Source organism: Bubalus kerabau, chromosome 20, assembly GCF_029407905.1.
Source record: "Bubalus kerabau isolate K-KA32 ecotype Philippines breed swamp buffalo chromosome 20, PCC_UOA_SB_1v2, whole genome shotgun sequence".
Taxonomy (NCBI): domain Eukaryota; kingdom Metazoa; phylum Chordata; class Mammalia; order Artiodactyla; family Bovidae; genus Bubalus; species Bubalus kerabau.
The window spans coordinates 58,278,528-58,299,766 of NC_073643.1; the positions used below are offsets into that span (position 1 = coordinate 58,278,528).

The following is a 21,239-nucleotide window of genomic DNA, read 5'->3' on the forward strand; positions in this document are numbered from 1 at the left end:
ATGGCATCACTGACTCGATGGACGTGAGTCTGAGTGAACTCCGGGAGTTGGTGATGGACAGGGAGGCCTGGCGTTCATGGGGTCGCAAAGAGTCGGACATGACTGAGCGACTGAACTGAACTGAACTGAGTGCAGCACGTTAACAGCATCATGTTTTGGCTTTTATTTATTTTTTTAAAAATGTATTTATTTCTTAGTTCCCTGACCAGGGATTCAACCCTTGTGGCCCTTGTGGTGGAAGTGGAGAGTCCTAATCACTGGACCACCAGGGAAGTCCTCCTTTTAGGATTTTAAATAGCTTAGCTGGAATTCCATCACCTCCACTAAGCCTTGTTTGTAGTCGTGCTTTCCAAGGCTCACTTCACTTTACATTCCAGGATATCTGGCTTTAGGCGAGTGACTAGACCATCATGATTATCTGGGTCATTAAGACCTTTTTTTTTTTAAAATAGTTCTGTGTATTCTGTCACTTCTTGATCTCATGTGCTTCTGTCAGGTCCTTACCCATTCTGTCCTTTATCTTGCCAGTCCTTTCGTAAAATGTTCCCTTGATATCTCCAGTTTTCTTGAAGAGATTTCTAGTCTTTTCCAGTCTGTTGTTTTCCTCTGTTTCTTTGCATTGTTCACTTAAGGCCTTTTTATCTCTCTTTGTTCTCTGAAACTGTGCATTCAGTTGGGTATATGTTTCCCTTTCTCCTCTGCATCTCTTCTTTTCTCAGCTATTTGTAAAGCTCCCTCGGACAGCCACTTAGCCTTCTTGCATTTCTTTTTCTTTGGGATGGTTTTGGTTACTGCCTTGTGTACAGTGTTACGAGCTTCTGTCCATAGTTCTTCAGGCACTCTGTCAGATCTAATCTTTTGAATCTAATACTACTCTTTGTGTTATTCTGAAAAATATTTTCCCCCAATTAAGATGGGGGGACCTGACCCCTTCTGACAGGTCATTAGAAGTAATATAGTAACAGCACCGTGTGGCACATGCTGATGTTCAGTGCTTTATTCCAGCTCTCGCCTGTCGCTGGGCATCCTGGTGGTTTCCCCTGTGTATGTATTTGCCATTACAGTTGGCTCTTGAACAACTTGAGGGTTATGGGTGCCCTCCCTGTGTGCAGTTGCGAATGCAAATATAATTTATAATCAGCCCCTGGGTATGTTGCTGTGTATTTCCTATTCCATAGCCTTTGGATCAAACAACCACGACTCATGTAGTACTGTAGTATTTATTACTGAAAAAAGGCCACGTGTAAATGGACCTGTGCAGTTTAGAGCCGTGTTGTTCAGGGGTCAGCTGTCCGAGCAGTGCTGTCCTACATTCTCTCCATACACCTTTACAGACCGATGCTTTTATTCTGTGCTTACTTTCCAAGGAGTACGCTTGCACAGCCTGTGTGTGTTCTAACGCGGTTCCTTCGTTTGTAGGTCAATGTGCGGAATGGAATGAGCTTGCATGACTGCCTCATGAAAGCTCTCAAGGTGAGGGGCCTGCAACCAGAGTGCTGTGCAGTGTTCAGACTTCTCCACGAACACAAGGGGTAAGAGCTTGAAAGTCAGCCAGGTCTGCCTGCATACTAGTAAGGATCTCCTAGCTTCAGATAATAACTGTTTCCATTAAACAAAAAACAAGTACTTGCTTCCTATTGAACAGTGAATATTTGAATATCTTGTTTATAAAGAGACAGCTTAGAAAAGTAAGATACCAAGACTTGAAAATTTTGCTTAAATATCACACTGGAAAATAAAATGCTTGTTAGGTGTTGGATACTGTTTCCACAGAAGGAAGCAGTAACGTCAGATGGTATGTTTCTTGAGAGCAAGGCTTTTGTATTTGCTGTAAGGCAGTTAACAGAATGGGTACTCAGAAAGTGTTTGCCTTATTATTTATAGTTAAAGAATGTTGTCTTTAAGAGAGAAACTTTTACAATTCACTCATTTTTATTCAGTTCTACTAAATCCCAGCAGTTAGACAGACACAGGGGTAAAAGATGCAGGAGAATTTGCTTCAGGGATGATCCATAGAACATCCTATTTCTAATGATGGTGGAAAGATAGAGACATCACCTCACAGTCTAGGAGTCATAATAATAAATACTCTGAAGCATCAGAGCTGTCTGTGACTATCCGTTACCTGTTATCGTCCCCCCAGAAATCTGGGATGATACCTTAACTTTCCCTTCTTTTTTTGCTTGCATGTTCTGTTTTTCAAGGTACTCCCCAGTTTGAGAGAGGAGCCTAGGGAATGAGTCTGCTCAGAAGGGTGAGCATAAAGTCATCTGTTGATGATGCTCCGTTCAGCTTCGGAGGCTTTTTGCTGAAGTGCAAATCTTTGAAGCAGATGGCAGCTCTGTCTGGGTACAATTGCGGGTTGGTCCCCAAGCTCATGCATAGAGCTCCTTAGATACTGGGGCGCTGAGATGGTGGCGGGGGGGGCTTGAGCCCCCCGGGTCCAGGCCCATTTGTTTGGAGCCATCCTCAGTTCTCCCTCGGGTAGAGAGTGCCTGAGGGCTGATCAGAAAACAGCACAACCCTCATCTTCGCCACTAGGGTGAAACGGAGTCATGTTGGGTTTCCTGTACCCTGTTCAGGGAATTATATTAAGGAATGGATTGTTTCCTGTTAGATAATCAGAGAAATGGCTCTGAAGGCTTCTTGTAGGTAAAGGGAGAGGTTTGAATGGTGCTGTGTACGCAGCGTTCTCTTCCTGTCCTAGGGTCTTCTTCCTTCAGGAGATGGGCCGGATGGACTGCACAGGACACAGGAAAGGAGTTGGGCATTCATTTTTACTTACATATACCTGCGTTTGTGTCTCGTGTAGGCACAGAAAGAATAGTTTCAGAGTAAATATTAAGACACTTAAGTCTTTCCTCAGTTTATATTTATAGACTATAAACAGTTCTACAGAGTTGAGCCCATTATTAATAGAAAAAGTGCATTTCATTTGTGATTCCTTTCTACTTATTTTCAAGAGTGAAATAGGCTAGTGAAGATTAAATTTTGCTACTCTCACAATATATTTAACCCGTTTTATAGGATTTTTATAGGATTCTAATGTGTAAAGATATCCAGTTTATTGCAGATTTCATTATGAGATTGTTTTATTGCATTGTTTAAACAAAACTTTATTCTAAGAGTACCCATTTGGAGTCTGACTGACCTAGATTCCAAATAGGTCTTTAAACTCTGTGTAGCCTTGAGCCAAACTACCTTCTTATTTTTAAGATGGAGGTAAGAATGCCTGCTTTATGGATTTGTTGTATGAATTAAATGTTAGTGTTGTATGGGGCTTTAAGTTTTATGTTTATGTAGCATGAGCTAAATGGTATTTATTATTTACTGGTATTCAACTCTTTTACCTTGTTTAAATATTTCCCTTTCGTGTTATGCTTTTAAAAATCCTCTTTAGTAAAAAAGCACGGTTAGATTGGAATACTGATGCTGCCTCGTTGATCGGAGAGGAACTTCAAGTGGATTTTCTGGATCATGTTCCCCTCACAACACACAACTTTGTAAGTGGCGGATCTCTTCTCTCTTGGTGGTATGTTGGGTGCTTTGGCTGGCACAGTAGGAATTTCTCAGAGATAATAAGCATGTATGTTGTTGGATTGTTTAAAGCTATGCTATTATTGTTTACAGTAAAGCAGTTTAGGTTTCACTAGATCACAGATGTACTTCAGTTTCTATGTATGAATTTTATTACAAATGTTGGAAGTATGATTCTCCATTGTAATAAAACCTCATGGGGGCCAAGGAGGAAATTATTTTGTCTTTTATTCAGCATAATTTACACACCTGTATTCTTGTTCCAGGCTCGGAAAACCTTCCTGAAGCTTGCCTTCTGTGACATCTGTCAGAAGTTCTTGCTAAATGGATTTAGATGTCAGACTTGTGGCTACAAGTTTCACGAGCATTGTAGCACCAAAGTACCCACTATGTGTGTGGACTGGAGTAATATCAGACAGCTCTTGTAAGGCATTGTTCTTTTTTCAAAGAATATAAGGGGATAGGGAGGTATAAACCCCCTTGGAAGGGTGCATATTGTGTTTTTGACTGACAGGTCTGGGTTTTAGACTTTCTGAGTGAATTATCATGATCTGGAAATGATCTACTTTAGAAATATGACAGTTCTGAAATCAGTAAGTTTTAGTGTGGCTTGTATACAACTTTCTAAAACAGCTGGGAGGACTGTCAACTAGAGATTGATATACTGTGATTCTGTAAGACAAAGAGCACATTGACATGGAGAGCCCCCAGGGTTTACTGGGTTGCTAGGAGACACTCCTCTGTATTGTATTAAATAATGCTGACAAGACCTCTTCTGCAGAGAAGGAGTAGTAGGTATGGTTGGTGCTGTTTTCTTCACCTCAAACTAGGGAAAACAGTAGTCTTCAAATGAGTTTACAGTAACCTTAAACACATATGTCCCTCTGACGACAAGCCAGTTACTCAAATGTATTCCATATAGACAAACTATTTTTTTTAGTAAGGTTTAAAGAAGTATTCCAGAGCACCTCTTAAAACCTGTGAACAGGGACAGGAAACGTTGGAGTTGCACTTTACCCCTTTTTGAGGGCACTAGAAAAATAGAGGCATGTTATCATTAAGCCATCATGGGAGCATCTGTTTTGCTTTCGTGGTAGTCACATGTAGCTTTTACAGAGAGAACTTCTCTCTTTTGCAGAGAGAACTTTGTAAGTAAGTAGCACAGACTTTGGAGTCCAGCAGACACTGGTCAGAATTTCACTGTTGTGTTAACTAACTGTCATTACTTCGGAGCTTTGGCTCACTCATCTGTAGAAGGGGGCATCCCCTGGCTGCAGCATTCTTGTGAGCCTTATATGAGAATGCATGAGCTTTCCAGTCACTGAGTGCTCATCTCATGGAGGGAAGATGCCCAGTTGATGTGAATATCACTTTTTCTCTATGTACGACTTTTGGTGCTGACGGTGATCTGTCCTTCATACTTCAGTCTTACCATTTGTGCATTTCTGAGACAGAATGTTTCCAGAAAAGCTATATGATTAGGTTACAAAGTGCCCTACTATATATAGATTAAAAAAAAAACAACATTATTTCTATGTAGCTGGACATTAGGCCATTATTTCTTAGAAATGCACACTAGAGACTCTGTGTTCATTGGCAGGTCAAGATTGTTCACGTTTTGTAGTCATTTAAGCCAATCACTTAGGTTGGTAGTCCATTGGTGGACTCCCCTGGTGGCTCAGTGGTAAAGAATCCATCTGCAATGCAGGAGACCCTGGTTTGATCCCTGGAGAAGGGAATGGCTACCCACTCCAATATTGCTTGGAGAATTCCATGGATAGAGGAGCCTGGCGGCCACAGTCTGTAGGGTCGCAAAGAGTTGGACGTGACTTTGAGCTACTTACACAACTTACTCTGCTGCTACTGCTAAGTCGCTTCAGTCGTGTCCGACTCGGTGCGACCCCATAGACTGCAGCCCACCAGGCTCCCCCGTCCCTGGGATTCTCCAGGCAAGAACACTGGAGTGGGTTGCCATTTCGTTCTCCAATGCATGAAAGTAAAAAGTGAAAGGGAAGTTGCTCAGTCGTGTCCGACCCTTAGCGACCCCATGGACCGCAGCCTACCAGGCTCCTCCATCCATGGGAGTTTCCAGGCAAGAGTACTGGAGTGGGCTGCCATTTCCTTCTCCGATGAATGTGATTGGCTCTCATCATAACCGACATGCCCATCCATGTCCCCTCCAAACTGCCCACAGTAGAAAGGAAAAGACTGAAACCCAGAGAGAGTGACCACCGCTCTGAGGGGCTCCTGAGTCTCCTACCTGGCTTCGACTCTGAGGCCTGATTGTTGATCAGGGACTGCCGAGCTGCTGTGTCTGAATCCTCTTCCTCTCTGGGATCCTGTGGCCCAGGAGACGTGAGCAACAAGAAATAGCTGGCCAGCAACTTACTCTGAGTAGCCTAAAATGGTCCAGGAAAGTGTGATGAGGAGAAGCTGAGTTTGGAAGGCCAAGCAGGCTGACTGTAAAATCACTACCGCAAGTCTGTAAACCAGTCTTTCTCTGATTTCATTTAGATTGTTCCCAAATTCCACTGTTGGTGATGGCGGGGTCCCAGCGCTGCCTTCTTTGACGATGCGTCGGATGCGAGAGTCTGTTTCCCGGATACCTCCTGGGTACTTTGCACCTACTGCTTTTATGGGAAGTTGCACTGGGGCAGATGGGATTGAAAGTGTGAACACAGAGGACAGGAGTTCCCTTGGGTTCCCGTCTCTTTCCGTGTACACTCTGTGCAGCCTCTGTGGAACTCAGCATTGGTGTTAGAGCAAAATGTAGAACTTTCCTTTTGTAGTCCTTTAGTTCTTAAATTCTGGAAAGTGAATACAATTAATTCTGGTATCCTGGTGTGTTCGTTATATCTCATTTGTGTGTTTTGTTTTTGTATTTTTTATTGGAATGTAATTGCTTTACAATGTTGTGTTACTTTCCCCTCTGCAGTGAAGTAAATCAGCTGTATGTATACAGGTATCCCCTCCCTCTCCCATCCCATCCCTCTAGACCATCACCTCACAGAGCTGAGCTCCCTGCGCTGTACGTGGTGGCCCTCTAGCTCTCTGTCTTACACACGGTAGTGTATATATGTCAGTCCTAATCTCCCAGTTCATCACACCCTCCCCTTCCCTCACTGTGTCTCCAAGTCCGTTCTCCACGTCTGTGTCTCTAGGGCTGCCCTGCAAATAGATTCTTTGGAGCCGTGATTCTAGATTCCACATACATGCATCAATATTTGACATTTGTTTTTCTCTTTCTGACTTACTCTGTATGACAGACTCTAGATCCATCCACATCTCTACAAATGATCCTGTTTTTTTCCTTTTATGGCTAATATTCTCATGTATATATGTACCACTTCTTTATCCATTCATTACATTTTAAAGACTTTGAGATTTGCCTTTGTCAGTATGCAGTGAGCCTCAGGGAAAGGGTCCCAAAATGATATACGGTGATTCAATAAAAATAAGACCCTCGACTTTGAAGTACTTATTATGGCCTTGCATTGCTAAAACCATGATGTTTAATAAACTGCTATCTTGAAAAAATCTAATTAGATTTTTAATATAAATAATCCATTTTAATGTGCCTGTAAGTTCGCACATAATCTGTCTTTATTCTGTTTTCCAACTTTAAAATCAGAGTTTTGTTGAGGTCACATGCCTCACTCAGTTTTATACATGAATTTGGAACCTAAAATAATTCTACATCTTTGCCCAAAATATCTGACTTTAATTTATATGTAGTCATATAATATTTAATGGCCTTTGTAAAACTAACGTGGAAATTATTCAAGGCAGCATATCTTAGAATAAGGAATTTGTATTGAAATGATACTTGGACGTATTGTTGAATGACCTTTATTTTTCTTGATAATTTGAAAAGCATGTCTGACTGAAAAACGGTACTTGCTTCTGAATATTTAGATAGAAGAAGCCAGGCCTCTGAGGCCATTCATGTTGAATTGCCTGGAAAGGCAGTTTTTCAAGGCCGAGGAACAATTTCTCTTGAAAAAGTCTTTCATCCCTTGATTTCATGCATGGTGCTAACCTTGTCTGAACAAAACCCAGAGTAATCTTTTGAGCAAATGACAGCGTTATGCTGAATGCATGTTTCCAGTTTGGCTGGTGGGAGAGTGGCATTGGGTAAAAGAAGCCAGGGATAAACGTCAGAGGTTTGCAGATCTGAAAATCAAAGTCATTGTAGTTGATTTTGTGAGCTGTTTATGGGGAGAGGATGCCCATGAGTAAAGTGCTACCTGTGTGTAGGCACGCTGGGCAGGTCTAAGATGGTTAGACATCTTCCTTCAGGTTTTCTAATTTAGTCTCGAAATGAACCTGGGAAAGTTCCAGCTAGCTTAATTGTAGAGGGTAGTGTTGAGATGGTCTAAAATTTTGGCGAATTCTGTAGACGTGATTTATTGAAGTATCATTTCTTTTTACGTGAATTCTGAGCACGTATATTATTTCCTTTTTAAAAATGTGCATGCAGAGGCTCCTCAACAGAAGAAAAATTTTTAATGGTGCATATTTAGATTGACAAAAGAAAGGAATACTTTTGTCGAAGGTCATAGTGTAAGTAGGGTTTGTCCCGAGTATGTTAATGAAGTAAGTAGTTGAAAGATCTTTCCATTCCAGAGGCCTGAGTGTCAGCCATGGACTTTTCTTTCTCTTTGTCGCCTAGTTCCCAGCACAGATACTCCACACCCCACGCTTTCACATTCAGCACCTCCAGCCCCTCCTCTGAAGGCTCCCTCTCCCAGAGGCAGAGGTCGACGTCCACGCCCAACGTGCACATGGTCAGCGCCACCCTGCCTGTGGATAGCAGGATGATCGAGGTAACGGGCCCGCGGGTGGAGCAGGAGTCAGCCGTCGGGTGGGCTGACAGTTGCGTCAGAGAGTTTTGGGTTTCTAACCTGGTAAGGAATGTTGCAGCAGTTTCTCAGGCCCCTGGACTTTCTGAATTTCTTATTCACTGTATCCTCAGACTAGCTTAATAATCCTTTTGGTATATCATTCAAATGGAGAACTGAAATTTCCTGAAGAGATGTTAACATTTGAGCTCATTCTTTCCAGGTTAGATATGAAGAGAATTTCAGTGAACTAGTGGATAAGTTAGAATAGAGAGTCCTGTTTTTTTGGAGGGGGAGTGGGGAAAAGAAAATAATAGTGATAGAGGACTATGAACTCTCTGAAAGACTTTGTGATTTTATTTAGAAATAAAAGGGTGGAGTCCTAAGATTTGAATAAGCAGATATTTAGGGATATATGAAAGTGCCCAAAGCAAGTGCTTTCAAACTGCTTTTTCTTTGCTTTGCTTTATGGTATGTTCTGTTTGTTTGGTTTGCTTTCTGGTTCATCTTTATTAACAACTGAATACACTTAAAATACTTCGTTTGTTCTTTATTCTTCTTATTTCTCATTGCTTTGGACTAGAATAACAGCCTGAATGCTTCTCCCAGGGCGTGGTCCAGACGATTTTGTGTGAGGGGAAGAGTAGGTATTCTTCTTCATGCCTTTGCTTTCTTATAAACTAACAGGATTTCTTAGACTGTCAGACAGTAGACTATCAAAAATGAAACAATCACTGCATTTTATATTTCTTATCAGACTTGCTTTCATGTTTTCTTTTTTGGCAGCAGCATGTTTAGGAGTTAAAAAAAAATACCATATGTGGTATTGTTGATAGGTGAAATCAGTTTCTCAGGTGGGATTTTGAGTCTAAGGGTATTAAAAGTTGTTCTTTAAAAATAATTTTCAACCAGAGACTAATGCTGGTTTATTTACTTCATATTGAACACCATCACTATCTGTTTACATTTTGTTTCTAAACAAAATGTGTCAGTTTGGTTGGTATACCCTGAAAATCCTTCGATAAGAGGTTTTTTTTTTTTAAATCAGAGACAACTGTGCTGTCTGCATCCTGAATTGGTCCTTGAAAAACCTCAGGGCCACCTGCGACCTCAGACACAGCTCACCGTACTCAGACCTCAAGTCATTTGTAATATACCTGTCCTTTGAATGTGGGGTCTAAATTGGTTGTTTAGGGGCACTTTGGTTATCACACGATTATTGTGAGGTGGTGTGTATGCAGACTATGAATCTTATTATTTTATTGTGATGAGCCAGTTTATACCAGTAATATACAAGTAATATGGCCAGTAATATACCAGTTTTCTTCTGATATATAATCTGTTCTTGTATAAACACTCTATTATAGTTAGAGGGAACTTTAAAAGTGAAAATTCTTGAATTGTAGAATAACTGGTGACTTCACTTTCACTTTTCACTTTTATGCATTGGAGAAGGCAATGGCAACCCACTCCAGTGTCCTTGCCTGGAGAATCCCAGGGACGGAGGAGCCTGGTGGGCTGCCGTCTGTGGGGTCGCACAGTCGGACACGACTGAAGCGACGCAGCAGCAGCAGCAGCAGCAGAATAACTGGCACACCTGTTGTGCTTAATCCTGTCTGTACTTCAGAAGCAAAGCAAATTTTTGACTCCTGTGTTTTAAAAATTTGATTCAGCATTTTTAAAGTACACTTTCTTGCTTTGTATAAACCATCTTAGTTCTCTTTAATATTTAGATTTCAAGATGACAAGTCAATCCAGCTGTAGAAATTAGCACAGAAAAATCAGGGAAGAAAATTACTATGGCATTAAGAAAAAATCCTAATGCACGGGGTATATAATTCTGGTCAGTAAAAATACGTTGTGCCATGCTTTGACTGAAAACAATAGATTAGTTGAATAATAAAACTACAGCCGCTAAATATTCTACTGAAATTGAGGTTTTTCTGGGATAAAGGATTGTCCACCTGGCAGTCATCTTGTCATTCTTAAAAGCATGCAGATTCCTAGATTTCCCACCTTTTCTCCCAGACATTCTTAGATCAGTTCTACTGGTGGAGGGCCTTGGGAATCTGTATTCTTACATACATCTCCAGGTAATTCTGAAGACTGACCAGTTTGGGGAACCCTAGAACCAGGCTTTATTGGTAAACTCTGAAGATGGGGCTGCCAACGCTGGGGGTCTTGGCCTGTGATTTCTCTCATCTCTTGTAAAGATACCACAGAGCGCGAGCATTCTGGTAATAATTCTGTGAAAAAAGTATCTGTGGTTATACAAGGAAAACAGAATAAGACTTCCAAGAAAAATACCCTTTTCGAGGATATGGGGATGAAGTGGTTTTATGTTGTTGTTATTTATATACTCCAAGTGAGCATTTTATAAAATGAGGATTTAGGCCTCATGGGAAGGCCCTGTGATTTACACTGTTCCAACTAAACGGTTTCTAATAAATTCTAAAGGTAACCTTTGACCCCTCACCTGAGTGGAATGTGACTCATTTCCGAGCTTACCCACGAGGTCTGAGGAACATTTTGTGATGAGTGTGCTCCTGGCTGAGGTCCTTGGGTGGTGGTTTTTAGTTCTGTTTCTGCCACCTGCTGGTTGTGTGGCCCTTCCCATGTCCCTTTGCCTGTTTCTGTATGTTTTCTTATATGTAAAATGTAGGTTTCAGACTAGGGGATTTACGGTTCTCCCAGCTTTCCATGATTTTAGGCTTGGATAAAGTATGTAGTCATGGTGCTTACCCTTTGCAAATCTAACTCCTAGGGGAATAAGAATGAACTGGGCACTGAATCCCTTGCTGAAAAATATTATTACTTTTTTGAGCTTCAGTGGAGCAAGATCCCCAACCATTGGAAATCTGTCAACTTGATAGTAACTTTGTTAGCCTTCCTTTAAAGAGTACCAGTCTGCTGTGTGCATTGCTTTCTTCAGAGAAAAAAGAATGTCATGTCCATCGTGTATGAGAAACTAGCATCAGTCCTCCTAATATGTGATAACAGTCCTGGAGATACTGGCCACAGACATTTGATAAATTGAATCAAAGAAAAGTTAGTGTATGTAACTAGACCTTTTGTGATTTAGAGATTTTATAATCTCTCTTGCTCTTGTAAATCCTTATCCTCCCTCTCCCTCCCCTAGAGAACGTCTTTTCTAGGGCAGAAATTGATGCTTTCCTTTTCTGTTTCAGGATGCAATTCGAAGTCACAGTGAATCAGGTACTTGCTTAAGTCATTTAGCAGACAGCTGCGGGCTCTTTCTCTTTATGCTGTTGTATATTCTCTTGGCTTATCCATGAGTGGATCCTGTTTGTCTTGTCTCTTAAGGCTCCCCTTCAGCCTTGTCCAGCAGTCCCAACAATCTGAGCCCGACAGGCTGGTCACAGCCCAAAACCCCTGCGCCTGCACAGAGAGAGCGGGCGCCAGGCTCCAGCACCCAGGAGAAGAACAAAATTGTGAGTGCGCCCACAGCACCCCCTGCATGTCTGGGTTCAGCAAGAGAAGCCTAGTCAGAAAAGGGGATGCCGTTAATTTTAGGGGTGGGGAAGGCTAATTATACATGTCAGTGCTGTTTTGGGCACGCTTGCCCTGGAAAACTTGCTGGTTTGTTGCAAGGCAGGGCACAACTAAAACGGTATTTTCTCAAATGACAAAAACTAGACTTATAGTTAATAGGTATTTTTAAAAGATCTGGGAATGGATGGAGTTGGGTTGATGCTTTCTTTGACACCCTCATTAAACAGTTTTAACCATTCATGGAATATATTAATGATCTGTGCTTGCTTTAGAGGCCTCGTGGACAGAGAGATTCGAGCTATTACTGGGAGATAGAAGCCAGTGAAGTGATGCTGTCCACTCGGATTGGATCAGGCTCCTTCGGGACTGTTTATAAGGGCAAGTGGCATGGTAAGTTTGGTACCCCCTTGCCCCCACCAACTACCAGGGTGAAGTCCTGTTTCAGTCCAGAGAGGGCCAGGTGGGTTCACAGCAGCACTGTCCAAGGGTACCTGTTCTGTCTCAGTGACACTGCATACTGTTCTTTGTAAGACTCAACAATCTATAATTGGTACAAAAAAGTTTTCAGGATAACTTGAAATCGGTGAACAAGGGTTGAACACTATAGTCGAATGTCAGTCTCTTCTTTCTTATAAATTGACTAGATAGTGTCAGCCTGGGAGGGACATGCTTTAAAGCTCCTTAAATGTGTTTAAGAGTCTGTTAGGGTCATGCATTCCAGCAAGTTAAAACTGGCAAGGCTCTTAGAGATTTTACATGCAGAAAAGCAAGGTCTCAAGAAGGGGAACTGACACACCCATGGTCAGACAGTCGCACAGTAAAGCCTTGAGCCTCCTAAGGCAGATTTTCTTTGCTCTGCCCTGGAAATTGGTTGTGGGAACCTCTGTCAGACAGGAATGCACAGACTGTATTCTTGAATCTGTATGGAGTTGATGTTCTTATTTGAATGGAAACACTTTGTCACTTGGAAGAAACTTTGTATTTTAAGGTCTGTAGCCACAGCTTCTTTATTTTGGCAACACACTTAACATTTCTCTGTCAGGTTTTTATTGCCTCTGCCTTTAAAATGTCAGCAGATAGAGTATTTTCTTGAAAATGCTACATGTTCCCCAAAAGACATCTCTCCTAAATTCAGATTTTAATAAAACAAAAAGGCAAGCAAGCAGACCAACAAAAGCCTCACAAAACCATACACAGAATCTAGAGTGCTTGCATTTCTACTTTAGATGCCACCATGTTTATCTCTTGATGAAAGTGAAAGTGGAGAGTGAAGCTCAACATTCAGAAAACGAAGATCATGGCATCCGGTCCCACCACTTCATGGGAAATAGATGGGGAAACAGTGGAAACAGTGCCAGAGTTTATTTTTCTGGGCTCCAAAATCACTACAGATGGTGACTGCAGCCATGAAATTAAAAGACGCTTACTCCTTGGAAGGAAAGTTATGACCAACCTAGATAGCATATTCAAAAGCAGAGACATTACTTTGCCAACAAAGGTTCGTCTAGTCAAGGCTGTGGTTTTTCCTGTGGTCATGTATGGATGTGAGAGTTGGAGTGTGAAGAAGGCTGAGCACTGAAGAATTGATGCTTTTGAAGTGTGGTGTTGGAGAAGACTCTTGAGAGTCCCTTGGACTGCAAAGAGATCCAACCAGTCCATTCTGAAGGAGATCAGCCCTGGGATTTCTTTGGAAGGAATGATGCTGAAGCTGAAACTCCAGTCCTTTGGCCACCTCATGCGAAGAGTTGACTCATTGGAAAAGACTCTGATGCTGGGAGGGATTGGGGGCAGGAGGAGAAGGGGACGACAGAGGATGAGATGGCTGGATGGCATCACTGACTCGATGGACGTGAGTCTGAGTGAACTCCGGGAGTTGGTGATGGACAGGGAGGCCTGGCGTGCTGCGATTCATGGGGTCGCAAAGAGTTGGACACGACTGAGCGACTAATCTGATGTTTATCTTTACACATAAATGGACAAAGGCTGAGAGAAGTCATGAGCATAAAATGCGTTGGAGCATTAAGATTCAACTTGTTAACAACTGAGAAACACTTGCAGCGTTACGAGTAGCTTATTCATTAACATATGGGTGTTCCACTTATAACTAATCATTTGACAAGTCTCTAGTTCTTTGTAAGAACTGAGAAAGGACTGAATATTTGTAAATTACATGAAGGGGGGTTCCTTTCCTTTTGAAAATTACATCTAATATACTACTCTGGCCTGCCTCCCAGGTCACCGAGAAATTATGCTATTGCTGAATATTTTGTAAATAGATGTCATAAATGTCTTGGTGATCCCTTAGAAAAGAAAAACACAATTTTGTGAGATAGAGTGCTTATATCTGAGACAGCAAGCCTGTAAGTAAGTGCAGGAAGTAGAGCAGAAAATACTTCTTTTAATGCTTCTATTAGGAGCATTTTATCATTTTTATACATTTTAAAGCCTCTGCCAAAAGCCAGTACATGCAGTTTAAGTGTTGCCCCAATTTAAACCTCCTCCGATTGAGCACTTTTATTGGGGGTTCATAATTTTTAGAGCATTCGATTTGCCACAGTACTGCCTTTGAGATTGTAGGTTTTCTCTCCGTTGTGAGCTTGTAGATTACTGTAAGGAGGTGTGTTGCACTAGTGTTACTTCCATAAAGACAACAGTTAGAATGTGGATAACATCTAATGCTTTTAGGATTCTAATTTTTCTCAGTTAAGAGTCTCGAAAGTCAGAGGAGTGAGGAGCTGTGGACTTTTAGGTCAGCCTCTCAGAAAGCAAGCTGTGGTCTGCAAATGAAGATGAAGAAGGAGAGGGTCAAGGAAACCATGATTTCTAGAATGTTTTATGCTATGCCTGCTTCCTTCTTTTCCCCCCTAATGCTTTTCTGATTCCTGTATATAATATGTTTTATTCGATTCCTTAAAAATTACAGCTGTTTTGGTGATTTTTAAAGGCTTTTTGTTTTGCCCAGCTGCAGAACAAAAATAAAAAATAAGAACAGAAAAGGTCTTAAAGCAGCCAAGGTGGAAGGCCTCAGATCCGTGAACGGAGCCCACTGACTTCACATACAGAAGAGACTCTTTGGGCCCAAGAGCCGAGTCTCCTTTTGAGTGTGAATTTGGGGTCTCCTAATTGCAAAAATGCATTAAAAGCGATGAAGACAGCAGCTGAAGCTGTCAGACTGTTAGCAGCAGGGTCAGTCTCTCAGGGCGAGAAGAGGCAGGAGATCCCCAGACCAAGGACACTCAGGGGCTGCGTGTGAGGTCTGCAGCTGGCGGAGCCATGCGTGGGGACCCCCAGCCCCGCCTCAGGCTGAGGCTCATCTTGACTGAGTCAGTACGAAGAGGAGGAACGGGGTTCAGTCTGTTTCTGTTCTAGAAAGCAGGGCTGTGTATAGTAAGATTTAGACAGTCCCAGATGATTAAAACAGGGAAGTTAATTGAAGTATAAAAAGGTAAAAAGAAAAAAAACCCACTTCAGGCTCATCCTTGATGGCAGCTCTTTCTTCTTCAATGGTGGGTGACTCATACCAGCTCAGTGTCTTACTGAACCGTGGTAACAGTAGCAGTGTGTCTTAGAGCTTGCACCACGTTTGCCTCTGAAGTTACTGTGGAGGAAGGTGAAGCGTTCTGGTTTGATGACTCGCACCCGCGTCCCGCAGTCACTCAGCAGCGGCGCCGAGCCTGCTGTACGCAGTGCTGAGGGGGACGTGGTCCCGACGCGCTGGGCCCCGTGCACCATCTCAGTGCCCAGTGTTCCCTGTCAGAGGCTGTGCGACTTACGCTCCAGAGCTTCAGACATTAGACAGCTTTTCAGTTCATGGCTTGCTGACCGGTGCCTCTTAGAATCCACTCATTTCTTCAGCCAGTGTTTCCTGAGCATTCTTTTAATACCGAGCATTTCTCTAAGGCCTGGGACTGAAGCCCTGAGCAAAATGGATACAAGTTCTTTCTCTTACGGAGTTAATATTCTGGTGCGGATAATAACCAAGGAAAGCCCAGCAGATGGTGTGTGCTGAGTGCTCAGGAGAAACTTGGAGGAAGGTGGGTGAGGAGTGGCAGGCCTGGCTCCCCGTGTTTAGTCGATGGGTTGTTGGGGAGTCCGTGAGGGAAGCAGCAGAGGTGGGGTGGGCCACGCCCCGGGTGTGTCCCAGGGACCCCAGGAGCTCTGAGGGGCTGCTGGGGAGGCGCGAGGGAGAGGCTGGGGCGGTGGGGTCAGGCTGTGGCCTGTGAGGGCCTGGAGAGACCCTGGTCTCACTGGGCGCAGCAGGCATCCCAGACTCTGCCCAGCCTTCAGGAGGCTGCCCAGCCTTGGCCTGAAGACCAGTGACGGGAGCTTCCCACCAGCAGAGAGCCAGCCGTTGTGCATGGGAGTTGAAATCGGTTTTCCTGTCTTGTTTGTCCGTTGTTCCCAGCAAACTGGATCCATGTGATGGCCTCCTTGGGGGTGCTGTGACCCAAACTGTAGTCTAAATGCATAGTCCGCTGGCAGAACTGCTAACCTGAGCTGGTGGGCCTCTGGGTCCCGTCTCCTGTCAGTGACAGGCACGACCCAGGGAGTAGGGTTTGGACTTAAGAGAGAGTGATGGTGGAACAAAGAACAGATGACTGTTTAACAGAAGTCTGTCTTGTTCCCAGCTCCAGAAAGTAGAGGCTAGAGACGGAGGGTGCCAGCTGAGCGCAGGTCATGGGGCATCGCTGGGGGGCGGTTGTGGCTGCTGCTGCCCTCTCTGTGGTTGCCGTGCTGATCAGTCCACAGCGGGACCGTGTGTGCCCGGAGAAGGGCCGTGAGAGGGGCAGGGTGTGCCCGACTAGGCTCGGCCCGGGGAGCGGTTCCCCTGAGGGGCGGCCAGCCTTGCCTGGCTCCCGCCCGCAAACTCCCCAGCCTGTCCCTTCGGGACCCCGGCCCTGCCTCTCAGCCGACTGCCGCGTTGAGCCAGTTCACCTTCACGAGGTTCTGGCCTCTGTCCCTTCCAGGCCTTCCGTCACCTCTGCCTGCGCCTGTGCTGCAGACTCCCCCCAGCCCCCTCCTGGACTGCAGGCGTCACAGCACACGCTAGCCTTTCCCTGGCATCCCTCTCCTCCCCCTGACCTCACTGTGTTCCTGGCGTTCCTCGTCCAGAACTGCCTCTTCCCTTGGCTGACGTCCCCTCTCCCTCCGAAGACCTCCACTCTCTCTGCTGACATACTCGCTCCCCTCTTGTGTCACCGCCCTCGCCCGCATTCTGTCCTGGCTCAGATGCTCCAGAATGGGCAGTTACCCAGAAGACTCTCGTCCCTGTGTCCGTCATCAGAGCTTGGGGTCGGGGCCGCACGGTTCACCAGCTCTGTCTGCCCGGGTAGAAGGCAGCTCTGAACACACAGTGCATCTCTGCTGTCCATAGGCAGCCTGGGCCCTCCGCAAATTCATGTGGCAGGAAATTGGTTAGAAACCAGCGTGGAAGCTGCTGTTGTTTTATTTTCAGATGATGCAGAGATCGTAGGGCAGCGATCCATGATGAGAACCATCTCTCTACCATTTGGCGCCCTCAAAAGTGAAACGAGTGCCCCAGCAGAGGTGCGGGGTGCTGCTGCGGGCACAGGCTCAGGATGTGGGGCAACTCGGTCGCCTCCGAGGTGCCGCTGAGCTGGACTTGCCCTCGTCTGATCACTTGTCCTGAAAGCTGGCGTTCCCAGGGCTTCAGGCGGTTTGTCATTATTACTATTATAAGGACGACATAACTCTTCTGAAAGTGGCTTCTGAATCAGCCGTACCTATAAAGTAGAATTGCTTTGTGGATGTTTCTGAAGTTACATGAAGAGTGATTGACAGTATTTTAGTTATAAGTACAGCTGTCGGACTGGGGTTCTAACCCTGGCTCTGGCTTTTTTGGGCAATGCCACCTTGGCCAACTGACCGAACCTCTGTGCATCGCTTGTAGGGCGAGGCCAGTGCCAACGTCAGAGGGCAGCTGTGAGGATGGACGGAGGTGCTGACCCGTGAAGGCAGGCGCGTCAGGGTGCAGTGAGCGATCAGGGCTCATCGATAGGACTGGTTCCTAATGGGATCGAAGGCAGAGGCGCTTCATTACAATACAGATCTTTGAATCTGTGCAAGGAGCCTCTGGGCTGTCACTGGCCCGCTTCTGGGCACCAGCCTCTGGCCCCGGAGACTCAGCATCTGCTGGGCGGTTCACATCCCGCTGCTGTCGTCCTCACGGGCCCAGGTTGTGACCGTCACCTCACCACCAGGGACGCCAGGCTTGACAGGAACAGCTGAAAGCAAGCTGGTTCAAGGCCTGTGGGGCAGAATTTTAAGGAGAGTAGTATAACCTATTTTTTTTCAGCCACTTGAATAACTCAGAAATTGGCATAGTATTTGTTCTGTGTAGGGCTGTGGTTTTTGAATAAGGGATTCACTCTCTCTTCCTCAGACGAGTGTACATGAGAAATGAAGTTAGGATCATTCAGCTGCACTGACTGTAAACTCATTTGCAGGAGATGTTGCAGTCAAGATTCTGAAGGTCGTTGACCCCACCCCAGAGCAGTTCCAGGCCTTCAGGAATGAGGTGGCTGTCCTCCGGTGAGTGGAGCGCGGGCCTCTGCGGCACTGTGGAGGGGTGGGCGGGACCCGCCTCTGGGGGCGTGCTCCTGTGGAGCTCCCTTTCCAGTGGAAAGGAGTGGAACCCTCTTCCAGCTCCTAAGCTTGTTAGGCCTTGAGAAGAGCCGCTCTGATGGCACCACCCTTCCACCACCTCTGCCTCTGGGCTCACCACCTCAACAGCTCAGATTCTGTTGCTGGGTTTTGGTTTGACACAGAGAGAAATAGGTTCTATTTTCATATTTATTTCCAAGAACTCTTTATAGCCAAATGGCCTTAATTTGGACTTCAAAACCATCAGCTTTTCAATCTTTATGGAGTCCCTATTTAGACTCAGGACTAGGCTGAATGGATGGGCTCCGCAGATGCGGAGTCCCTGTGACCCCTGTGGGGAGCTTGGTGGGTCTGTGCTGCTGGGAGGGAATGCCCTTTCTGCCGTCCAGGCCGGCCCCCGGGTGGCCGCCCTGCTAGCCCAGAGCAGCGGCTGTGTGGGCACGCCGGCTGCGCTCGGGGGCAGGATGTACTTCCCTGTCTGCAGAAGCGCAGAGCCTTTTGTTCCTCCCCCTCCAGCAAAACCCGGCACGTGAACATCCTGCTCTTCATGGGGTACATGACGAAGGACAACCTGGCGATAGTGACCCAGTGGTGTGAGGGCAGCAGCCTCTACAAACACCTGCACGTCCAGGAGACCAAGTTCCAGATGTTCCAGCTGATTGACATTGCCCGGCAGACGGCTCAGGGAATGGAGTGAGTGGATGGCTTGACGAGTAGGAGGTCTGGGGTCCGTGCACCTTGTCCCTAAATCAAAACCAAGATTAGGGAATGCTAAGTCTGTTAAGTGGATTCTGTGATATTTTTGCGCAGCTGGAAGTGAACCTGTGGGGTGGACTGAAAGAATGAGAAAGTCGTTCTTTGCCTGAGCTGTCTACCTGCTTGGGGCTCAGATTCAGGTTCCAGCTGCTGCCCTCAGAGTTCAGCCAGACCCCCCAGAACACAGCAGGCCAGCGGCTTCTGGGGGGCACCACGCCTCTGAGGTGTAGCCGTCCAGTGTGGTTTATCCACCTGAGGGTTTATCAGATGTCACTTTTCCGATAATTTGTTTTCCTTTGAAGTTCCCTGAACTAAAGTTGTGCTTGGAAGTGGTTTATAAAATCTCCTGTCGTGCTTATAAAATTCATATGGAATTTGCATGGTATACGTTTTCAGAAATGACTAGTGACTCATTTTTTAGAGATGAAATTCACCCCTAGAGTTGAGGCTTTTTTTGTTTGTTCAGTATATTCAGAGTTGTGCAGCCATTACCACTATCTAATTTTAGAACATTTTCAAGATTAGTTAGATGGACGTCTTCTGTGTCTGGCTCCTTTCCCTTGGCACGTTTTTGAGGCGTTCATCTAGGTTGCAGCGTGTTTGTACTGCAGTCCTTTCTGTGGCTGAAGAACAGTCCGCTGTACAGATACGGTTTTACTTGTTTGTCAGCTGATGGACATCTGGGTTGTCAGAATTACCTTTTGAATAAAACTGATGCTAAAAGACGACCCTCCCTGTTTGTGCTGTGGCCTCACTTTCAGGTCTGAGTCCTAACGGGGACCACACTGAACCAGGGCAGGACCAGTACCCGTACTAGGGTGGCCAAAAAGTTCAGTTAGGCTTTTCTGTAAGATGCAACCAAACAAATAACCGAACTAACATTTTGGCCAACCCCATAACTCCTCACCTAGGAGTCAGGCCTTCCAAGTGGTTTGCTTCTTTGATATAATTTGAAGGAAGCTGCTTTTTGCCAATGTCTCTCAAACTGGTTTTAATAGATTTATTTTCCCTTCACAGCTATTTGCATGCAAAGAACATCATCCACAGAGACATGAAATCCAATAGTATCCTTTGATGGTGGTTTCATCAGACTGCTCAGTTCTAAATTTAGAAGACTTTTAAAGTTTACTTCAGCAAAAATGACTTTGGAAAGAGTTCCACGAAAGTTGAGATACTTGTTTTGGTTATGCTTGAAACAGGCCTAATTTAGAGTGCTGTTTATTAGTAAATTTAACTTGGGGGAATGGGCCTTTTGTCTCATGTTTATTTCTGGTTTGTGGACTACATCTGGTCAGAAAGTAGATGCAAGTCGAAAGTTATAAGATTTTTAAAAGTATTACTTGAAATTGTCTTTCTTGAACGTACAGAAGTGGTTTCCTTAGAGACGACCGTTGGACTCAGCCCTTTTCTGACTTTAATGTGCTTTTGCAGAAGGGGAATGAATCAAGGCGGTTCTTGTGCTGTGGGTGTGAAGTAGACAAGTGCACGCCTGCCTCCCGCCCCCAGCCTCTCTGAGGAGCAGGCTTTACTTCTGGCCCGTGGGAGGCACAGCAGTTGTGTTGGGTTGGAATTTGGGATGTGACCTACTTGGGGCATGTGTCTGAGGCAGGAAATAACCTGTTAGTGGTGGGTTTGGGGGCCAACACATCACACCACGAAAGCAGACACCAGATTCTAAGGAGGTACGGATTACTGGGCATCAGCAGATTGCACGCATCGCACGCGTCGGCCTTAAACCGCCAGACTACTTTACCCGGGACAGAGGCAAGTTTGGTTCTGATTTTGAAGTCACCATGGTACCTGTTCTCTTGGGAAATGTCTGAAGGCAGACAGCACTCAGGACTGAGGTGTTTCCCTTGGTCATGAGAGGGCGAGGCGCAGGCCGAGACAGTGTCTACAGGCTGCGGGGCTGTGCTCACAGTCTTGGGGTGTGAGGCCCTGCAGGCTGCGGGGAGCCCCGGCTCCCTG

General features: G+C 45.0%; 1 protein-coding gene across 7 annotated transcripts in view; it reads left to right on the forward strand.

The window, feature by feature from the left end:
- The window catches only part of RAF1 (Raf-1 proto-oncogene, serine/threonine kinase), a 79,112-nt gene that overhangs the window by 55,737 nt on the left and 2,136 nt on the right, over nt 1-21,239 (forward strand). For 6 of the 7 annotated variants that reach the window (XM_055557443.1, XM_055557442.1, XM_055557447.1 and 3 more), the window contains 12 exons: nt 1,420-1,532; nt 3,401-3,503; nt 3,804-3,961; nt 6,052-6,150; nt 8,210-8,363; nt 8,962-9,021; nt 11,567-11,594; nt 11,703-11,830; nt 12,164-12,281; nt 18,359-18,443; nt 19,032-19,208; nt 20,289-20,335. In XM_055557443.1, coding sequence (XP_055413418.1) covers nt 1,420-1,532; nt 3,401-3,503; nt 3,804-3,961; nt 6,052-6,150; nt 8,210-8,363; nt 8,962-9,021; nt 11,567-11,594; nt 11,703-11,830; nt 12,164-12,281; nt 18,359-18,443; nt 19,032-19,208; nt 20,289-20,335 — 1,270 coding nt within the window. The remainder of the gene's footprint in view (nt 1-1,419; nt 1,533-3,400; nt 3,504-3,803; nt 3,962-6,051; nt 6,151-8,209; nt 8,364-8,961; nt 9,022-11,566; nt 11,595-11,702; nt 11,831-12,163; nt 12,282-18,358; nt 18,444-19,031; nt 19,209-20,288; nt 20,336-21,239) is intronic. The other variant, XM_055557448.1, reaches the window with a different exon arrangement.